The sequence below is a fragment of the Schistocerca serialis genome, chromosome 2, assembly GCF_023864345.2.
Source record: "Schistocerca serialis cubense isolate TAMUIC-IGC-003099 chromosome 2, iqSchSeri2.2, whole genome shotgun sequence".
Taxonomy (NCBI): Eukaryota; Metazoa; Arthropoda; class Insecta; order Orthoptera; family Acrididae; genus Schistocerca; species Schistocerca serialis.
The window spans coordinates 506,107,316-506,131,138 of NC_064639.1; the positions used below are offsets into that span (position 1 = coordinate 506,107,316).

General features: G+C 43.1%; 1 protein-coding gene across 1 annotated transcript in view; it reads right to left on the reverse strand.

The window, feature by feature from the left end:
* The window catches only part of LOC126457468 (Golgi to ER traffic protein 4 homolog), a 76,100-nt gene that overhangs the window by 15,918 nt on the left and 36,359 nt on the right, over positions 1-23,823 (reverse strand). Inside the window, exon 5 of the mRNA XM_050093758.1 lies at positions 17,636-17,774. Within this exon, the coding sequence (XP_049949715.1) occupies positions 17,636-17,774 (139 nt within the window). The remainder of the gene's footprint in view (positions 1-17,635; positions 17,775-23,823) is intronic.

The following is a 23,823-nucleotide window of genomic DNA, read 5'->3' on the forward strand; positions in this document are numbered from 1 at the left end:
TGTCCAAACTAGTTATCGTCCATGTTTCACTTCCATACATGGCTACACTCCATACAAATACTTTCAGAAACGACTTCCTGACACTTAAATCTATACTCGATGTTAACAAATTTCTGTTCTTGAGAAACGCTTTCCTTGCCATTGCCACTCTACATTTTATATCCTCTCTACTTCGACCATCATCGGTTATTTTACTCCCTAAAAAGCAAAACTCCTTTACTACTTTAAGTGTCTCATTTCCTAATCTAATTCCCTCAGCATCACCCGACTTAATTTGACTACATTCCATTATCCTCGTTTTGCTTTTGTTGATGTTTTTCTTATATCCTTCTTTCAAGACACTGTCCATTCCGTTCAACTGCTCTTCCAAGTCCTTTGCTGTCTCTGACAGAATTACAATGTCATCGGCGAACCTCAAAGTTTTTACTTCTTCTCCATGAATTTTAATACCTACTCCGAATTTTTCTTTTGTTTCCTTTATTGCTTGCTCAATATACAGATTGAATAACATCGGGGAGAGGTTACAACCCTGTTTCACTCTTTTCCCAACCACTGCTTCCCTTTCATGCCCTTCGACTCTTATAACTGCCATCTGGTTTCTGTACAAATTGTAAATAGCCTTTCGCTCCCTGTATTTTACCCCTGCCACCTTCAGAATTTGAAAGAGAGTATTCCAGTTAACATTGTCAAAAGCTTTCTCTAAGTCTACAAATGCTAGAAACGTAGGTTTGCCTTTCCTTAATCTTTCTTCTAAGATAAGTCGTAAGGTCAGTACTGCCTCACGTGTTCCAACATTTCTACGGAATCCAAACTGATCTTCCCCGAGGTCAGCTTCTACCAGTTTTTCCATTCGTCTGTAAAGAATTCGTGTTAGTATTTTGCAGCTGTGACTTATTAAACTGATAGTTCGGCAATTTTCACATCTGTCAACACCTGCTTTCTTTGGGCTTGGAATTATTATATTCTTCTTGAAGTCTGAGGGTATTTCGCCTGTCTCATACATCGTGCTCACCAGATGGTTGAGTTTTGTCATGACTGGCTCTCCCGAGGCCATCAGTAGTTCTAATGGAATGTTGTCTACTCCCGGGGCCTTGTTTCGACTCAGGTCTTTCATGCTCTGTCAAATTCTTCACGCAGTATCTTATCTCCCATTTCGTATTCATCTACATCCTCTTCCATTTCCATAATATTGTCCTTAAGTACATCGCCCTTGTATAAACCCTCTATATATTCCTTCCACCTTTCTGCCTTCCCTTCTTTGCTTAGAACTGGGTTGCCATCTGAGCTCTTGATATTCATACAAGTGGTTCTCTTCTCTCCAAAGGTCTCTTTAATTTTCCTGTAGGCAGTATCTATCTTACCCCTAGTGAGACAAGCCTCTACATCCTTAGATGTGTCCTCTAGCCATCCCTGCTTAGCCATTTTGCACTTCCTGTCGATATCATTTTTGAGATTATTGCATTCCTTTTTGCCTGCTTCATTTACTGCATTTTTATATTTTCTCCTTTCATCAATTAAATTCAATATTTCTTCTGTTACCCAAGGATTTCTATTAGCCCTCGTCTTTTTACCTACTTGATCGTCTGCTGCCTTCACTACTTCATCCCTCAGAGCTACCCATTCTTCTTCTACTGTATTTCTTTCCCCCATTCCTGTCAGGTGTTCCCTTATGCTCTCCCTGAAACTCTGTACAACCTCTGGTTCTTTCAGTTTATCCAGGTCCCATCTCTTTAAATTCCCACCTTTTTGCAGTTTCTTCAGTTTTAATCTACAGGTCATAACCAATAGATTGTGGTCAGAGTCCACATCTGCCCATGGAAATGTCTTACAATTTAAAACCTGGTTCCTAAATCTCTGTCTTACCATTATATAATCTATCTGATACCTTTTAGTATCTCCAGGGTTCTTCCATGTATACAACCCTCTTTCATGATTCTTAAACCAAGAGTTAGTTATGATTAAGTTATGCTCTGTACAAAATTCTACAAGGCGGCTTCCTCTTTCATTCCTTCCCCCCAATCCATATTCACCTACTATGTTTCCTTCTCTCCCTTTTCCTACTGACGAATTCCAGTCACCCATGACTATTAAATTTTCGTCTCCCTTCACTACCTGAATAATTTCTTTTATCTCGTCATACATTTCATCTATTTCTTCATCATCTGCAGAGCTAGTTGGTGGGGTCAAGCGACTGCAATGTGGAAGGTGATGCCGAACTGTAAGCCAGGCTCCCATAATCTAGACGGGACTGAATTAATGCCTGGTACAGCCATAGAAGGGTAGACCGATCAGCACCGCAGCTGGTGTGACTCAAGCAATGAAGAGCGTTAAGATGCCACCAGCACATCTGTTTAAGCTGCCGAATATGAGAGAGCCAAGTCAACCGGGTATCAAAAACCAAATCCAAAAACCGATGTGTCTCCACCACAGCAAGAGGTTCACTGTCAAGATAAAGCCGTGGCTCAGGGTGAACAGTGCGTCGTCGGCAGAAATGCATAACGCAGGTCTTGGCAGCCAAAAACTAGAAGCCATGCGCTACAGCCCAAGACTGCGCCTTGCGGATAGCGCCCTGCAGCTGCCGTTCAGCAGCTGCAATGCCAGTGTAGCTAAAGTATAGGCAGAAGTCGTCAGCATACAAGAAAGCTGAGACAGGCGTTCCCACCGCCGCAGCGAGCCCATTAATTGCAATTAAAAAGAGGCAGACACTTAAGACAGATTCTTGCGGTACCCCCTTCTCCTGAACTCGGGAGGAACTATGGGAGACAGCAACTTGCATGCGGAAGGAACGAAGAAACAGAAAATTTTGAAAGAAAATCAGGAGCAGACCCCGAAGACCCCAACCATGAGGTGTAGAGGGGATGTGATGTCGCCATGTCTAATCGTATGTCTTCTGCATGTCAAAAAAGACGGCGACCAGATGCTGACGGGGGGGCAAAGGCTGTACGGATGGCAGACTCCAGGCACACCAGATTATCGGCGACAGAGCGGCTCTTACGGAACCCACCCTGAGACGGACCCAGAAGGCCCCGAGACTCAAGTAGCCAACTCAACCTCTGGCTCACCATGCATTCGAGCAACCTGGAAAGAATGTTGGTGAGGCTAATGGGGCAGTAGCTGTCCACCTCCAGTGGGTTCTTGCCAGGTTTCAACACGGGGATTACGATGCTTTCCCACCATTGCAACAGGAACTCACCCTCAACCCACATATGGTTGAAAAGGTCTAGGAGACGTCGCTGGCAGCCCAACAAGTGGTGTTTTAGCAGCTGACAGTTTATGCGATCTGGTTCAGGAGCCGTATCAGGGCAAGCAGTAGGGCACTTTGGAATTCCTACTCACCGAACGGAGCAATGTACGATTCAGGGTGGCGCATGTGAAACGAAAGGCTCCGATGTTCCAACCGCTCTTTCAGGGAGCAAAATGCTCCGCTAAGTGGTTTGCAATTGTATTGGAGTCAGTACAGACTGCTCCATTCAGTAAAAGCACAGGTACGCTGACGGGGGTCCGATAGTCATAGAGTCGCCTAATCTTGGCCCAAACCTGCAATGGAGAGGAATGGACGCCAATGGTGGAGACATACCTTTTCCAGCACTCCTGCTTGCATTGATGAATGAGGCGGCGTGCTCACACACAGAGCTATTTAAAGGCGATAAGGTGTGCCAGTTGGGGATGCCGCTTGTGACGCTGTAGTGCCCGCCTGCGATCTTTAATCGCCTCAGCGATCTCGGGCGACCACCAAGGCACAGTCCTCCACCGAGGGGACCCATAAGAACAGGGAACAGCAGGTTCTGTGGCAATAACGATGCCGGTGGTGACCGAGTGAACCACCGCATCAATGGCGTCATTGGAAAGAGGCTCAATAGTGGCAATGGAGGTGAACAAGTCCCAGTCAGCCTTATTCATAATCCATCTGCAGGTGCACCCGGAAGAGTGACGCTTTGGCAGTGACAGAGAGATCGGAAAAAGGTCAGTACCGCACAAGTCATTATGCACACTCCATTGGACAGATGGTAATAGGCTAGGGCTGCAGATTGAAAGGTCGATGGCTGAGTATGTGCCACGCGCCACTCTGAAATGTGTGAAGGCACCAGTATTTAAAAGAGAAAGGTCGAGCTGTGCCAATACTAGCTCAATGATGCTGCCTTGGCTTGTTGCCACTGATCCACCCCACAGTGGGTTATGGGCATTGAAGTTATCCAGTAACAGAAAAGGTAGCGACAATTTGGCTATCAGCACAGCCAGGACATGCTGCAGGACATCACCGTCCAGTGGAAGATAGAGACTGCAGACAGAAACAGCCTGAGGCATCCACACCTGAACAGCAACAGCCTCTAAAGATGTTTGTAAAGGGACAGACTCGCTGTAAAGAGAGTGAAGGACATAGATGCAGACACCACCAGATACCCTCTCATAAGCTGCCCGGTTCTTGTAACAACTCCGATAGCCATGGAGGGCGTGGGTTCGCACCGCCAGAAACCAAGTTTCCTGAAGAGCAATTGAGAGGAAAGGGCGAAGGCTGAGCAGTTGTCGCAGCTCAGCAAGATGGTGGAAAAAACTGCTGCAGTTCCACTGGAGGATGATATTGTCCACGGCCGAGGAAGACGTGAAGGGACCGAGGAGGCAGATTACGCCGCTGGGTCACCTGCTGCCACCGATTGAGTACCGGCAGGAGTGACATCAATCATGTCTGAGGGACTAGCGAGATCTAGGTCGTCAGCGGATGCCAGAATCTCCACCGCATACTCAGACGCAGAGCTCGTAGGTAGCGGTGGAGTGGATGCCACCGCAATTTCCTTGGTCTTACAGGTCTTAGATTGCTATTTCTCATGCTGTTCCTTTGGTTGCCCTTGCTGGGAGGGCGTCTTTGATTCAGTCTCCAGGACTGAAGAGGACCGCGATGCCCTACGACCAGCTACCTGGGGCTTCTTTAGCCCCTGGCGGGTGTCTGGTTTGTCACTGGTAGGAACCTGGGAAGGGAGTGACCCAAGGGATCCCTTCCTAGTGAGAGAAGCCGACGAAGACATAAGCTTCTCCGGCTTACAAGTGTGGACTGGTGCCCCTGATGGTTGGGGTGGTTGCTGCTCCCGAGGTAGGAGGTGCGGGAGCAACAGGGAGGGAAGTGCCCCCCACTATCAAGGGGCCACGTGTGGTCCTTCGGCTCTGAGAGCTGACTGTATGTGGTGCAACGGAGCTGTAACAGGAGTGACAGTGGCAGCGTAAGATGACATCATGCGCATGGGATGAAGCCGTTCAAATTTCTGTTTAGCCTCAGTGCAGGTCAGTCAGTCCAGGGTCCTGTATTCCATTATTTTCCATTCCTTCTGTAGAATCTTACAGCCCGGCGAGAAAGGGGGATGGTGCTCTCCGCAGTTGACACAGATGGGAGGCAGGGCACAAGGAGAATCGGGATGGGATAGACGACAACAATCTTGACATATAAGGCTGGAAGCACAGCAGGAAGACATATGGCCGAACTTCCAACACTTGAAGCATCGCATCAGGAGAGGGCCCTTCTCGGGTAATGTGTCACCCTTGAAGGCCAAGATGGAGGCAACCTGATTATCCCTAGGACTCTGGTGGACGCGCCAGATGAAATGGACACCTCATTGCTCTAAGCTGGCGTGCAGCTCGTCATCGGACTGTAAAAGAAGGTCCCTGTGGAAGATAATGCCCTGGACCATATCTAAGCTTTTATGGGGCATGGTAGTAACAGAAATATCCCCAGCTTCTTACAAGCGAGTAATGACCGTGACTGGGTAGAGGATGCTGTTTTTATCAAGACTGACCCAGACCGCATTTTTGCAAGCCCTCCACCTCCCCAAACTTGTCCTCTAAATGCTCTACAAAGAACTGAGGCTTCATGGACACAAAGGATTCCCCATCAGCTCTCGTACAGACTAGATACCGGGGCGAATACGTCTTGCTGTCATTCATAGCCTTTTGTTCCTCACATGGTGTGGCCAGGGAGGGGAACGATTTGGGGTCACACATGTTTGTGTTAAAGTGAGCCCTCTAACGCTTCAAGACTGCTGGTGGTTGGCCACCAGCAAGAGAAGATGTGCCATGATTCATTGCGTGTCATTCACCCTGATGCCACCAACTCCGACCAAGGGCCCTCCCCACAGGCGCAACCCAGTCACAGCAAGGGCCACCTGCAAGGATGGCCATTGCCGGGAGTCCCGATGCCCCAGGGAGATAGGCATCTACTCCTTGGCATACGTGGGCAGTTAACAGCACAGGCATCAGTAGAGCGACCCCTGTGTTGTCAGGGGGCTACAACCAACATGGTACATGGCGGCCCCACCACAACGAACTGGCTACCGTGCTGGATATTAGGTGGCAAGTGGTCCATGGTCATCGTCAGCACAGAAAGCGACACTGCAGAGTGCATGGCGGAAATCGCAACCAGGAATGTATCCTCGCTCAAGAGGTGGAGAGCAAGCGGGACTGCAATGCAACGACGAATGAGCTAGTTAAAGGTCCCAATGCACGATGGACACAACACACCAAGTAAAACACCCTTCCCCAATTGGCTCGCTCTTCAGAATAATTTTGAAATATGGTAGCCAAACCCAAGAGCGGACCATCACATAGGGGCTGAAACGTTTGAGACTCCTTTTAGTCGCCTCTTATGACAGGCAGGAATAAAAATGGTTCTGAGCACTATGCGACTTAACTTCTGAGGTCATCAGTCGCCTAGAACTTAGAACTAATTAAACCTAACTAACCTAAGGACATCACACACATCCATGCCCGAGGCAGGATTCGAACCTGCGACCGTAGCGGTCGCTCGGCTCCAGACTGTAGCGCCCAGAACCGCACGGCCACTCCGGCTGGCTCAGGCAGGAATACCGTGGGCCTATTCTAACCCCTGAACCCGCAGGGGAACCTGGAAACTATTTAGCCATTTACTACTATTCTTCTTGCAACTGGAAATACTAAATACTTGTAGCATTGTACTTTCATCCTGGAGTGTCTTTCCTTGTGTGATGAGCCAACAACAAAAACTACTAAAAACATGAAAGTACTATTGCATATATCTGAACATTACCCATCCCACAGCAAAATAATATATCATCATCTCAAACAAACTATGCTCTCTCAGTTCAGTAAAATCAAAGCAGCAGCATTACATTACATTACTTGGTGAGAAATAAAAATAGTTTTTACCTAGTTTTCAGTTTAATTTTGTAAGAAATTGTGACTATTTTCTCACCATCTCCCCATACCACGAAACTAGTATGTGTTCCATTTTCCTCTCCAGATCGTATCCTGCACACACACACACACACACACACACACACACACACACACACACACACACGTCTTCACACAACAATAAAACTTTTCACATTTTGCACTGTATGCATAGTATTGACACTCATGATGCTCTAATTGGACACACAGAACCCAACACCACAGATGTTCTACAAAAGCAGTAGCTTTCATGAGTTTCCTACCAAAGACTAAATTTCTTGAAGATAAAACAATGTGTCTCATTCATTTAAACCTTTCTTACATTCATCATCTTCATGCCGCTAATCTTTACAGCATTTTACATCTTAACAGCAGTTTTCCCACTCTGAGGTAAGGTGGTGTGAATCTCTAACATCTTTCTCCTTATCGTCTCAGGAAAGACAACCTTTACTTGCCAAAGCATGTGATTTAAACTTAACAGCAGTGTCTGTTAAACTAAATGTCTGAGGCATACCAATCAAATGTATCACCACCTGATAACTGAGACAATGCGTAGGGCAAAGTCTGAGACATGGAAGCGGTGGCACTTTGGGAGATACAATATATCTAGGTCACGGATAGAACTTGGGAGGCTCTCCTAAGGGCATCACTCTCAACTTTATGTCAACTGCTGAACTTCTTTGACCATCGATAAAGTACTGTGTTACCGCATTCACACATGGAGAGAAAATATACTTTAAGAGAATCGCATGGCTTTCTGCTTACAGACAAACAAATTTTAAACTGGTTATTGGAGTTCGATTTGCTGTGAATAGGAATTTGATAGAAAGAAGGAAAGAAAGAAAAATGAAATTACACTGTGATTACTGGAAATGAAGCTACAATATTACATCCTTTAAATGGAGTTACCAACTGTAACTGACTGGACACACTAAGTTTTCATGTATCAAGCTCATGGAACACTGTTACCTTTATGGATGCAAACAACAAAGTATCTGAATTCACTGGTTTTTTTTTACAGGTTTTATAAACTACGGAAATGACATTTTATAGCACTAAACTCCATAACAAATGGTTCAAATGGCTCTGAGCACTATGGGACTTAACATTTCAGGTCATCAGTCCCCTAGATCTTAGAACTACCTTAATCTAACTAACCTAAGGTCATCACACACATCCATGCCCAAGGCAGGATTCGAACCTGTGACAATAGAGGTTGCGCGGTTCCAGACTGAAACGCCTAGAACCACTCGGCCACATCGTCCGGCACTGGATAACATCTTAGGGTGTTATGTAGTGTTATTTCTGAGCAACCAAAGTTGGCTTATCATTTCTCTTTATATACACCATTTTAATAAATGTAGTGATGACTTTTTTGTGGAGACAACACACAGGATTCATAAAACTGACTCACTAATGAGTTAGATGTTGCACAGTGTCAAGAAGGGAAAACACACGCACATAAGAACTTTACTCCTGGCCACAGTTTTGCGATGGCCACTCACACGGACAGTTGGTTGGAGGTCATGCCAACATAAAAGGCTGGGTAGAACTTATAGCGACGTTGGTATATAACACAATTGTTTTCATATACAAAGCTGCCTCTGACAGTGCAGGATTTTTCCAGTGACAAGACTAAAATAAAATGTGTTTTCCATAATTTTGCACCGGGATTCGATAGATGAGGTGAGGAGTTGGGAGTAGGTAAGGCACAAGACTGGATAAAGATATTTGGTAGGTTGGATGAACAGTGAAATACCACTTTGTGAGAGGTGGGAGGCAGGAGAATGTTCCACTTTTCAGTGCATTATGAATTTTAGTCAAACTCCTGATGGAAGATACGTTTAAGATACTCAAAGTCCAGGGTGATAATAGGTAAGCAGGAGGGTATTCCATTACATCGGGTTAATGAGGTAGATGGAGAATTAGGGGCACAAGTGGATACAGCACAGGATATCTGTTTGCTGGCTAGTTTTGGAAAGTAGTGTCAGCTTGTGAAGGCCTTACAAAGATCTTCAGCATACTAGACAAGGTGAAACCTGTGTTTCTTTTGATATATAAAATGTTCAAACAGCTTACGGGAAAGCAGTCACGTGACATCTTTGACAGTTGCCGATATTTTGACACATGCACGCCCTGCCATTTATAAGGCATGATGTAATGAGAGAGCACTTGTGCAAGGAAATTTAAATCTAGTTGTGTGACAAAAGACAGCATAAATGCAGGAGACAGCACGAATCCAAGTAAAACTTAGGCAAAAATTCCATGTCACTTGCTATTTTAATCTCAACTGCATTCTTAATAACACTATCCCAACAGCGAAAAGAGCATGGCAGAAACTGTGTTTTTATATTTCATAAAATGACCAGTACTAAGACAATTTTCTGCAATAATAGATTTACTTTGCTGTTGTAAGTGTGTATGATGTACTTGTTCAGTTCAGTGCAATGTTCCTCCACAGTCCCGATTGTGGGAACAATAAATAACATTTCACAAATGTGAAGGATATGGTTGATACTCACCTTATGCAACCAAAATAATTCTTTGCAGACTTTAAAACAACTCTTATCTTTGATAGTGGTTGAGAAACACATTGTACATCATGTTTCCACAAAATATGGCTAGTCTTGCTCAAAATGCTACCTGCATAAGGCAAAATGTCTGTAGACTCTGGTGCCACTATGTTATTTTTATCACTCAGTTGATTCATAATTGGTCAACAGTGCAACACACAGCTGATCTCTCTTTCACTATAACCATCCTAGCAAATGGTGATTTCGAGGTGGGCAAACCCAGCTGACCAACTTTTGGTCTGAGATGACATGGGCCCTATGAACTACTGTACAAAGTACCATTTCACACTGAACTAGAACGGCCTGAAGAGACCAAAATGTGAGAGTTGACTTTCTATAAACAAAGAACAGCTTGTCCCAATGTTCCATTAACCTAACAAATACACAAAAGAAAGGAAGATAACTATCCTTTCACAGTTCCATTGAGAAGCAAATATTCAGGTGGATTGAATTCAGATGTTCTAAAATGCCATTTAAATTCTGACTTCCCTTAGGCCAAACAACTGACATATGAACTACATATCTGGGGAGAAAAAAATGCCAGTTTCAATGCCGTTGACTCCAGGGCATGTTCCTAAAAATCTTCCACAAGTAGACTGGCAACAGTAGATGACAACGAACTTCCCATTGCAGTTCCATCTGTCTATTCATAGTTCTGGCCATTCAATAAAACTTAAGTCTTGGTGGTGGTGGTGGTGGTGGTGGTGGTGGTGGTGGTGGTGGCGGTGGCGGTAAGTTCCTATGGGACCAAACTGCCTGAGGTCATTGCACTGGTCCCTAGGCTTACACACTCATTGATATAACTTAAACTAACTTTCGCTAAGGACAACACACACACCCATACATAAGGGATGACTGGAAAACTTAAATGGAAGTCAACACATGTTGAAATAGGTTCTTTAATTCAATACCACACCTAACAATTAACCATAGTAAATTAGACACAAAAACAGGAGTGAAAAGAGAGACCACATCAAAAAAATCAAAGACACTGAAGTGCAGTCCTCCCAATCGACGTATTAAATCCGCCAAGTTCTTAATGTCATCCACATGCTGACCTACTAGTAGGTTCAACAGAGTAGCAAGGTTTTTTTTTCTTCTCTTTTTTTTTTCCACAGTAAGACTGAGCACCAACGGTACTGGCAATAGGCCTAAGAGGAACCCCTTCCTTGTAGATCTTCAGAAGGCCATATAACGTAGTGGAACAGCACAATAGTCATGTGGTACACAAGCTAAGCTGTAACCACTGTGCTGCGTTCCACGTGGATATGACAACGAACAAGCTGTCTATCCGCATGAATGGCCACCGACAAACTGTGGCCAAGAAACACCTGGACCACCCGATTGCCAAGCACACTGCATCGTAGATTGTGCCATTTGCAATCTTCCTATCAACACCAGCTTTGCTGAATTGCACGGTGGGAACTCTCCCAGGAGTATATTCTACACTCCCATAACCCTCCTGGCCTCAACCTACATCCACTTATCCCCCTTCCCTGTCCCACTCCAGCACTACATAAACCCTCTATTCCACCAATGCACCCACAGTCTTTTTACTTCTCTCGTTTTCTGCAGCCATCCCACCCCTGCCCTCCGTCTAACCTCCTGACTGCACCTAGCTGCCCTACCCTCTCTCCACCCTGATCCCTCTATGCTCCCACAAGCAGCACTTTACTGCCCCAACATATACCCTGCTATCCCTCCCCCTCCTGCCCCAGCCTCCTCCTTACACCCACTACCCAGATTTTTTCTCTCACCATGCACCACCACCACCACCACCACCACCACCACCACCACCACTACTACTACTACTACTACTACTACTACTACTACTACTACTACTACTATTACTCGCTGTCTGGCCTTGGCAACCAGAGACTGGTGTGTGTGTGTGTGTGTGTGTGTGTGTGTGTGTGTGTGTGTGTGTGTTGTCTAATTCTGAAGAATGCCTGTTTGGCCAAAAGCTTACTTGCTTTACAGTGTTTTTGCTGTAACTATCTGCGACTCACCATCTACACTATATGGTGAGTAGCAACCCATCCTTTTCATAATACTGTCACTATTTCATTCTCGATTTTCTATTGTTTGACAATAGAAGTTAAGACTTCTGACAGTCTCTTTTGACAAGGAACTTTTGTTCAGGAGGTTGTTAGTCTTCCTTTCAACCGTTGTTGTTGCTCAAGCACTGAGCCTGCAAGTCACGGGGTCAGATAGTAAACACAGCGTCTTTTGAAAGTAATCCTGCTTATCTAAAATAACTGTAGCACTGCTGTTGTCCATGAGTGATATAAAGATTCAGGATGTACCCTGAGTGAATGCAAAGCAATCCTCTCAGGTCCTTTTATTACTTAAGGGTGAATGTGCCCTAGTCACAACATAAGATGTTTCTCTCCAAATGTCCTTGGTAGCATCAAGAAGCAGTTTAAAACCAACCTGTTCAACAGAACTTATAAAATCAACAACTGTGTAAATGATTTGGCACTGGTGCACAGACTCCGTGAGATTGATCACAGAACATCGGGATTCAGTATCACATTTCCAGCTACAGAAACATTTTATCTTAATTGAATCCCATGTTGTCACAGATTTAATTCCCAGTCAGACTGTGACAAAGAAGCACCATACAGCCAATATTAATTCTCCTGCCTCTAATCACATCAGTCAGTGTGGTGGTTTAGCTCTTGTTTGTGACAGAAGCCATTATAGTTGCCAACACTTGGACTTCATTTGTAAATAATTATTTCATTTCATTTAATGACTGTTTACAAAAAATTTTTATTTTCTTGGTATTCACTGGATGATGCTTCTTGGTCGCAGTCTGACTGGGAATTTCATTTGCAACTGTCTGGCATTCGGCTAAGTTCAAACGTTTTCATGGCTCAGACTGTAACATTACATCACAATGCTGTTTCATGAACTCTCAAAGGAAGTATTGGATGAAGCAGCTTCATCCACACCCACCCAAGCATTTGCCAGTTGTTGATTTTGTAAGTATTGCCGTACAGGCTGTATTTTAAACAGCCTCCTGATGTTGCCAAGGAGGTTAAGAAAGAAGTATGTCATGTGTTGAATGGGACACATTTACTCACGAGTAATATAATAGCAACTTCAGAGCTGCTTTGTTTCCACTTTAGAGTGATCACGATATTGTTATCTTACCCACGGGCAAGGGCAATGGTACTGTTATGTTGGAAACAAGGGAGCGCACTCGAAAGAAGCAGTATTTACATCTGATCCTGCGAACTGCAGGCACAGTGATGGCCCAACAAAAAGAGTTAAAGAAAACTTTAGCCTATCACAAGTATTTCTGTGCTGTCCTGCTAGATTATACAGCCTTCCGAAGATCCACAAGGAAGGGATTCCTCTTAGACCTACTTACAGAAACATTGGTGCTGCACATACCGTGTAGCGAAACACATTGTTACTCTGTTAAGGCAACTATTAAATTGGTGTGTGCATCAAACTGTAACAACTCATCAGATTTCTTATGTCAATTAGAGGGACTGCATTTGAATGACCCTGACTTTTAGTATGTTGTCTCTCTTCACTCACTTTCCTTTCACTGATTCGCTACAGTTAATTCAGGCTAGGTTTGGTGTTGGATTAACAAAATCTATTTCAACATTTTTTAAAATTACTTCCACTTACTTTTTATTCAATGACCAACACTATGGACATATGGCCGAAGTTGTGGTGGGGAGCCCTTTGTCATATACTGGCCAATCTGTTTATGCAATGTACCTTGGAGTCTGTGTCACTGAAAACTGTATGCCGTCTTTGTTTTTTCCAGATACACAGATGTCACTTTTGGCTTTTAGTCCCATGGAAGTGCAAAATTAAATGGCTTTTTAGAACATCTGAATCCAATCCACTGGAATAGTTGCTTCACAATGGAGATGTAAAGGATAACTGCCTTCCCTTCCTTGAGTGTTTGTCAGGAGGAAGACTGATGTAATGTTAGGACCAGCAGTTTGCTACTTATAGGAAGTCAACTCTCACTGTCTGGTATCTTCAGGCTCATAGTTGTCACCATTCGGCTACACATGAACAGGTACTTCATACCTCAGTTCCACATCATCTCACATCCAAAAGTGTGTCAGCTGAATTAGCCCACCTCGAAGCCACCTTTCACCAGAGTACAATGGTGGTCTGAAAAGTTTTCGATACGGAATAGAAAAAAGTACTTACATCACTGACACTTTTTTATTTTTCAATTTAGTCTCCTTGTAGATTAATGCACTTGGTCCAACGATGTTCCAGCGCCTTGGTACTATCTCGAAAATGAGTTTCCTCCAGGACTGCAAAAGAGTTGTCAATTCCAGCTATCAATTCTTCGTTTGAAGTGGATCTTTGTCCACTAAGAAAATTTTCGGTTTTGGGAAGAGATGGAAGTCTGATGGAGCCATATCAGGCAAATAAGGTGGGTGTGGCAACAATTCATATCTTAGTTCATGTCATTTTGCCATGGCAATGGCATGTGTGTGTGGGCACACACTGTCTTGATGGAAGATGACTTTCTTCCTTGCTAAATCTGGCCTTTTTTCGTGTATCTATTGTTGCAATTTGTCCAGGAGGTTAGTATACTATTCTCCAGTAATTGTTTGCTCCAAGGGGAGATACTCTACAAACAGAATCCCCTTCACATCCCAGAACACTGACACCATGACCTTTCCCGTTGAAGGAAGTGTCTTTGCTTTCTTTGGTGGCAAAAAATCTTGTTCATTCCTCCAAAACGGGCTAAACATTGTTCCAATATGTCCATCCTCAAGTGTTTTTGATCCACCGACAAGAGTCGCGGCACTCATCTTGCAGATAATTTTTTTCATTTCTAATTCTTCAGTTAACATGTGATATACCCTTTCTGATGACATCCGACAAGCATGAGCAATTTCATGCACTTTCAATTGGCAATCCTCCATGGCCATTTTGTCCACTTTTGCAATGATTTCTGGAGTAGTGACACATTTTGGATGACTATTGCACGGATCATCATCCAAGCTATCCCAACCAAATGTAAATTCATTTGTCAACTTGGCAACAGTTCAATATGAAGGAGCAGAGTTCCCCAGTGTATTCTGGAAATCAGCATGAATGTCCTTTGTTTTCATACTTTTCTTTACGAAGTACATAATCACTGCTCAAATCTTTATTTTTTCCAGCTACGCAAATCACTATGCGGGAACAACAACAGAACTACGTCACTGCCACAGTTCTCTTCAAAGTGCACTGATGTGGTACATACACTTACAACAGCCAAGCAAATCTGCTATTGCAGAGCACTGCCTTGACATCCTATGGAATATAACAACATTGAGATTCCGCCATGTGCTTCCAGTTATTTGTAAAGTGTTGTTAAGGAAGGAAGAGACATTCGAGACATAAGTTTTCGCTTAAAGTCTGTTTAGAATCCTGCTCTCTCCCTGGTCACACAACATAGGGACAGAGTTAACGCTAACTGACATTGGTCATTGTTGTTAGCATAGTGAGACTAGTATTTGTAGTGTGTGTGTGTGTGTGTGTGTGTGTTTTTCAATTTCTTTGCAGTTTTTTGCACCTGTCGAAATACTGGCAGTTTTGCTGTTTTAGGGATTGCTCATCTCTGTATATGCACTGTCCACAGCTGGACAGATTTTACAGAAGTGACTTTAGTGTAGAATAAATAACAGCTATCAAAGTGGAGGCACTGATGATGGTTGAAAAGCTTGATATGATATGGAGATGTTATATGGAATCACTGGCAAGAAAGGAAGTTAACATCCAGGAAGATAGTTGCAGAGGTGCAGGTGAAAGGGCAAGAGAGAAGGTGTTTAAGATGTGAATTACCATACCTTAAACTTGGGTCCAGATCATGAAGATATCCATGAACGTGAACCAAACAAGAAGTTTAGAACAGGGATACTATGGAGGTTACCTCTAGGTGGTCCATGAAGAGGTTGGCATTTGAGGGTGCCATGCAGGTATGCAGGACAATGCCACAGATTTGTTTATATATCTTCCCTCTAAGGAGAACTAGATAGGAGTATGAATATATTGTTGGTCACGTGTATGTGGAATCACATGACAGATCTGGAGTTGGAAGGAAATTCAGCGATGGTGGTGAGGCTGGAATCATGGGAATGATGGGGATGGTGATGTATAAGAAGATGGCATCCACAAATAAGGATCTGTGTGGAAACCTGGGATATATTATTGAGAAGCTACAAAGGAAATAACTTGTGTCAGTATAGGGAGTTGAGAGCTGTGGAAGGGTGGGGGAAGGGGTGAGAGATGGGAGCAGAGGAGCCTATAAATGGGAGGGCGGAAGCCACACGGGGCATAGAGGAGGAAAGGGAGGCGGCGGACTGACATGGGTGTGGTGGGCTCAAACAGGGAGTAGTGCACCAAAAGAGGGGTGGTCGTGCTTTTTGAAAATATCACCTTAAAAAATCCTCTTTTATATGCAGAACAGTGTCCACACCACAGACATAAATCACTAATTGCACGGTGTCTGAAGACTCATCAAGTGCAATGGAAAATACAATGAACTCCTGCACTGCACTCCTTAATTGACGGTAAATGTCACCTGCCATGGCACTTATACGAAGACTTACAGTCCGCCGAGAAAGAGTGATAGCTCGAAACTGATTTGCATTCAGTGGGCAAAGTGAATCAGCAGTGTCATTGATGCACACCTTTATAAACTCACCTTCAGCAAATAGTTTTCCAGCTCTCACTACATTAAGCGTAATCTTATAATTTGCACGTACCACTGGCCTATCATTGTTGTCGTCTTGAAAAATTGAAAACAGTGCTCCATAAGATGTTAAATCAGTTAGATGAGAGACATGACGAAAGAAAGTCGCAGATCTCTCGTGACAACAGCAACTTACATCAGATTCATCTCGTATCGTCAGATCGCTCTTCTTAAGCTCAGTCAATTTCCCCATCCGCCCAGAATCTGATAATAAATTGTACTCGGCCTTGGGAAATTTATCATAATGGCGTTCAATACTCACGTTCCGCTGACCAGCGAGAATACTGCCACATATTAAACATTTCGAATTTTCACGTTTTTGTACAAAGAAAAAATGATTCTCCGATTCCTTTTTAAAAGATAGCAAATCTCCACTCCTCCGTTTCCTCGAGTCACTCTGCATTTTCCGGTTCTTGAAATACAACGTTGAACATGTAGTGGTCGCTTCGCATCAACGTCTGCAACCTGCTGGCTGTCGCCACTGCCCCGGTCGACGATTGCATGCGAGCAGCACACATGCAGCGCTGTGCGCTCATGAACCGCGTGCAACATTTGCCCGCCCCTGTCTTATTCCATTTCCCTACCTGCCTCCCATACGTATCGTTAGCATTCATTCACAACTTTCACATTATGAAACAAGTAAAAAGAATGTAAGGGGTTCACAATTCAATACCCAGTTGAGTTTTTTATAGGTAATGAGGCATTTAGGCAAGCAAGGAAAAATACATCAATTGTGTCCCATTCTGAAATATCATCATGGCATTTGCCTCAAGTGATTTAGGCAACCGACTGGAAACCAAAATCGACATAGCCAAACAGGTATCTAAATACTTCTCTCAAGTTATTTCAGTTGTCATTCTTTTCCAGATTTTCATTATATATGACACACTCAAGAAAACGTTCAACAGGCATAAGCAATTTTAACATCTTTAATTATTCCTTCCTATCAAGATTTATTGCAGATCCATTATTTTTTACATCTTCTAGAATCGAATATCCCTCAAACTGTGTGCATAATTTTTAAAAAAATGCTTTTGTAATTTTATATTAGATTGAAAAAAATATATGAATAAAATTACCAGCGTTAGGAGTTTGTTGAAATGTTATAATGCAATACATATAAGTTTGCACTTACTGTAAAACGGCTTGTGCAATAAACAAGTCAACTTCACAAGCAAAACCTCTTTGCCTATGGAGTTCAACCAGCATTGTTGCGCATCCTGTGCCATCTTCTGAATGTAAAAAATGATGTCTCGCCAGTGTGTAATTTTTTTCTGAAATAAAATACATAAAAACATGCCAGTATCATGATAATTTGCATGAAAAGAATGTTAGTTACGTTTACTGCATACAAGTTGGGATAACCAAACTACCAGAATGAAAAAGAAAACTCAACAGAAATGAGATGAACAAAAGCTCAAAATGTACTGTAGTTTTCTTTCGTTTCTGTCTTCTAAGTGTGCTTGTACACTGCTCATCATGTGCACATTTACCTACCACAATCTTGCCATTTTATAAACAAGCGGAAATAAGCTGAAACCCAACATAGTGGGGGTTTAAATTCTGCTTAGATTCTCTGTACCCCGGGACTCAAAAATTCCAACAAGTTTTAGAGCAGCTGTTACTTTGTAGGCAACCAGATATATCACAGTGAAATAAATACGACTGATGAATCACATTTGGGTAAATTCTTCCCTAGCACTGACAGTTCAACAGTTCAAGGGAATGTCTCCATTTCTTGTAGAAGATAGTCTACTTTGCCCAGTTTATATGATGCAGAGTGTTCCACAGAAGCAGTTTCAGTAATGAGGGTGCCCCCTGTCCTGGTCGTTCTGTTACATTATTCACCCACAAAGACCCCAAAGAAGCTGATGAGAGAGAGAGAGAGAGAGAGAGAGAGAGAGAGAGAGAGAGAGAGAGAGAGAGGGGGGGGGGGGGGAGGGGGGGGGACACACACATGCGTGAGTGCATGTGTGGGCGCACGTGCGCACCATACCATCCAATATAGTGATCTAAAGAAACTTTGTTCTTTGTGAGCATCATACGCGAAAAAAAGATAAATGATGGATTGTATGTCAAATGCAAGAAATGTTACAAAAGGTTTGAAAGTACACATTTTGCTTCGTGAACAGGACTGCATGAGGATATGGAATCATTCTTTATTTTCGTCTTGCATGAGCTGAACTCATGATCAGGAACAAAGATGTTAAAGGAGAGCATACACCTAAATTGTCTACAGATATCTTCAAAGACAGATTTTTTACAATGTACACTGATTCGATGACGTGTAGTGTGTAAAATTCTAAACGTTAAATGGGCAGATCTGCTGAACGAGTATACTACTTTACTTAAATTATGCACAACGAGGGTGACGTGTGACAGGTGGTGGTGGTGGTGGTGGTGGTGGTGGTGGTGGTGGTGATGATGATATGATAATAATAGCAGCAATGGTCAATCCCAAGCCAAGTTGAGAGATGAGGACGGGGTGGAGTAACATCTCATTAAGAAGTCTTTGTGTGTGCCATGCCTGATAGCACCTCGTGAGGGCCCCTTGCCAAGTTAACAGAGAAGACACCAACAGCAATGAAGGCAGAGATGATCAATGGTATCACAGAATAGGCAGCCCTGTTTTTAGGAATGATGCAAAAGTAGTATGAAGCATCCAGAGAACATCTTGAGGTGACTTCTAGTGCTAAGAAACCGTAATTGTAACATGGATGCGTAAGAAGAAAGATTCTCCAGGGTAAGTCCTCAGATTGCCCCCTCATCATGAAACAAGTGACAAGTTGGAGCATCTCTGTGTATCACAAAAACTCAAAACCAAATCAAAAACTTTGCTAGCAACATTCAACATAAACTCCCTTACACACAGTGCCAAGTTGAAAACTCTCACACTAAGGCCCCTTAACACAAACCTCAACTATCCATAAATGCCACACAGGACACACAGTACCAAGATGAAGAGCACCTTAAATCCGAAAATTACAGTTTCTTAAAGAGCAGAGCTCAAAGAATGATCCTCAAGGTTGGTTGGTTGGTTGGTTTGGGGAAGGAGACCAGACAGCAAGGTCATCGGTCTCATCAGATTAGGGAAGAACGGGGAAGGAAGTTGGCCGTGCCCTTTTCAAAGGAACCATCCCGGCATTTGCCTGGAGCGATTTAAGGAAATCACGGACAACCTAAATCACGATCGCCGGACGCGGGATTGAACCATCGTCCTCCGGAATGCGAGTCCAGTGTCTAACCACTGCGCCACCTCGCTCAGTGATCCTCAAGGTACCTGCAATGTTTGGAACTGCAATTGCCATGAGAACTAGCCTTCTTAAATTGGCCACAAATTTCAAATTAGTGAGAGACAGACTATCTATATTAACAATCAAATGTGCCAACAAGACTTACACCATAGTTGACATACATCCCCCTAAAAATTATGAAAACAGGTCTAATCCCAGATTAAGCATGAAATTTCTGGAATCTACTGGATGAAACACTACCAAAATAACATGTTGAGCTTCATGTGGGTGATTTCAGCACCCAATCTGGTCAAGAAGTACAAGAAAGTGACCAGTTACTATCTACAGAAGAACTAACCAAGAGACTGGTCTCCATTTGTGAAAGTCAAGACCTGCAGGTCACGCCAACCCACTTTCACGTCTAACCAGAAAGCAGACAACTTTGTAATCCTCCATCCAAACCGTAGGACTGCTCCAAATTGATCATGTCACAATCTCCATGAGAAACAGTCCAGAGATTATGACTGTCAAAGTTAAAAAAGGTGACCTCAGATCAAAACATGTCAAAAATTAAATTCAGACTGAGTCCGTAATCAGCAGGAAAACCAAAAACATATCATATGCTTTGACAAATAATGAACTTCGACAAAGGGCAGTGAAGTCTGAGGAAAAAGGCTAGACCATGTGATAATAAATAAATAAATTACCATGCCTGGTAGAAGGATAACAGTGAATCTGTCCTCAATGAAGTTGAAAATTATGGAATAGCCTGCAAAATCCAACACGGCCGAATGATTAGAATGTTAGTATAAAAAACTGCTTATTGAAAAGATACACCAAACTTTTACGAGTAATGAAACCCGAGAGTAGTATAGAACCTTTAAATGGAAACTCATGGGCTATCAGCCACCATTCATTATGCTTTCAGCAAAAGGGCAGTCCATTGGTATCTTCAATGAAAAAAACTGTAACACTGTAGCAGATTAATCAATTGTAACAATATCATGAAAAGGAAAGTTGCTACTCACCATATAGCGACATGCCGAGTCGCAGATAGGCACAACAAAAAGACTCTCACAATTAAAGCTTTCAGCCATTAAGGCCTTCGTCAACAACACACACACACACACACACACACACACACACACACACACACACACACACACACACAAAAAACAAAGACAAACCACACACGAAACCCACGCGCGCAACTCGCACACACAACTGCAGCCTCAGGCAACTGAAACCACTCTGTGAGCAGCTGCACCAATGTATGATTGGAGTGGCGACTGGGTGGGGGTAAGGAGAAGGCTGAGGCTGGGAGGGGGAGGGATAGTATGGTGGGGGTGGCAGACAGTGAAGTGCTGCAGGTTAGTGGAGGGCAGAGGAGGGGGGGGGGGGGGGGGGGGGGGGGGAGTGGCAGCCCCCTATGTGTGTAGTCTCTATTGTTGACAAAGGCCTTAATGACCAAAAGCTTTAATTGTGAGAGTCTTTTTGTTGTGCCTATCTGCAACTCCAGCATCTCCACTATATGGTGAGTAGCAATTTTCCTTTTCATAATACCGTTACATTTCATCCTGGATTTTCCTTTGTTTGATAGGTTAATCATCTGGTCATTTTGGTTTATTCAAATGCTAAATTTGAGTAAACCAAAATCCCCAACAGACACAAATGAACCCATTCTCCAGTGCCCATAGTCCAGACCACCTAACAAAAGATGACATCAAGCACAGCATTGTCCATCACAAAAAGATCAAAGCATCTGGAGAAGATCAGTCAAAATTTTGCAATAGCAAATCGAAAAAAAAATAAACAAATAAATACTGGAGTGAAGAAATCCTACCTGAAGAATAAGAAATAGCCCAAATCCATTCAATGCACATGAAAGACAACATGAAAAAACACCTGCAACTACAAAGGAATATTGCTGCTACCATTACCCACAAAATTCTCTCACTTGCCACCCTGGAGCATTTTGAAGCCAAGCTGAGCTTCAAATAGTGTATACTTCGTGAGTATCATGAAAGGTAGTTCAACAACATCAAAAGCATCATCAGATAATATATTCTAAGGTCGAAGTTAAAAAGACCATATCAGCTCATGTGGACTTCAAAAAAGCCCATGACTGAATAGACCGTGAAGTCCTGTATGAAGTCCCGTAAAACATTCTTACTGAATTAAGGGTTGACGTCAAACAGCTGACATTAATTACAGCCAGCCTGATGGTTAGTTACTTTCATGTTCCATGGATCATTTTGCACAATAAATCGTCATGATGTAGAACTAGTCATTTTACATTCATACTGCAAATTAATCTGTATTCAAAACATGATCATATAATTGTTTCCAGCACCCCCCTCCCTTTCTTAGTAATTTAGAGCAGTTTTTGTAGTGCACAGCTACTGCTGGATCTCTACTTGTTCTTGCCAAAAAAAACATTTCCCTTTTCCTTTCACAAGATACTTTAATCCCCTTATTGATCCATGGTTTTTTACATGGCTGTTTAATGCCCCTTCTGATTAGCTTATGCAGAAAGCTATTTTCAAATACTGATATGAATTTTAAATTTTATTTTTGCATTTGGTTCTTTATAAATGTCATCCCAGGCTGTTTCCTGTAAACTACACTTAAAAACATTTGCCCTGTAGTCATCAATGATTCTGACTAACTTTCAATGAGGTATGTCCACACTGTAAGGCATTATATCATTTATCCTGACTAACTGTGTATCATGATCAGAGAGAGCATTTGTTACTTGGTGAACAATTATTTTCTTGCTTTGTACCTCATCAAAGAAAACATTATTAATTAGGGACCTACTGTCTTTATCCATTAGAAGATAATGGCAAATGAACTACATAGAGATGAGCAACCAAAAAGGAGATGTGGTGCTCCTTTGACAGAGGAGCATAAGCAAGCTGTGAGACGTATACACAGTATACGTATCTCAGACGTTTCATCAGTATGCTGGTAGGTCACTAACAACAGTCAACAGTTATTAGTTACACTTCTTTATTACAGTACACATTTCGGACCTAGCCCACCATCAGATAATCATGTAATAAAGCTGATGAAACGATTTTAAACACAGTAAGGCATACAAAAGAAAAAAATCATAAATGGAAGCTACTAGTGCCATGTGAACACTATCAATATACATGGATTGACGTCTGTTTTACAAAAAGATTGGGCACATCCAAGTCCTTTGCTCAAAGAAATTACCTGGCACATCTGTTAACATGGCCAGCCACAATTCTGAAGCAACGGATATCCATCAGGTTGATGTCAATGATGTCGTACTCCTGAACCTTTCAGAGTCTGATGAGTCATTCCCAGTTCAAACCTGCTACAGCATTTCCACTATGCAGGAATCATCCTGGGCTGTCGGTCACCCTCAATGACCCTCTGGGCATGTGAGTGACTCAAAGAAACTTTTCATTCAGCTGCTTATTCAGAAACAGCTGTGTACTGGAGCTTCAGTTGTGTTTATCAACAAGTGCACATTCAAAAATGGTCTGCTCCCCATAACCTGAAGTTCCAACATAGGTCCTCACCATATACACTGGGGATTGCATCGCCATCCTCGGCCCATGGCTTCCGCAGATGCAGTACAGATTTACAATTAAGGCAATCCCAGTCATGGCACTTCACTCTTACAGCAGTCCTAACATTTTTGGCCTCAACACCTGTGACATTTTCGGCCTACAAATCTTGGGTAATGTGGCAACAATCAAGCCCATGTCCCCCATGACAGCATCACAAAGCTCTGTGGCAAATAGTCTCCCTTTTGATGCCTCTTTGGATAAAGCGAAAGGTGGATCACAAGCCCCTCACCAGTTACTCTACCCAGCCAAACCAGCCCCCCCCCCCCCCCCCCCCCCCAGGACGGCACAAAAACTCCAACGTTGGGCACTTACCCTGGTGAACTACAATTATGAAATCCTCTATCACCCTGTGGCATGCCACACCAATCCAGATACTTTATCATTTGGGTCAATTCATAGTAAGTGGTCCAGCACTGGTTGCTTGACCATCTCAGAAAAATTTTATATTTGCTGGGTGAATTCCGCAATGTTTAATAGACACATAA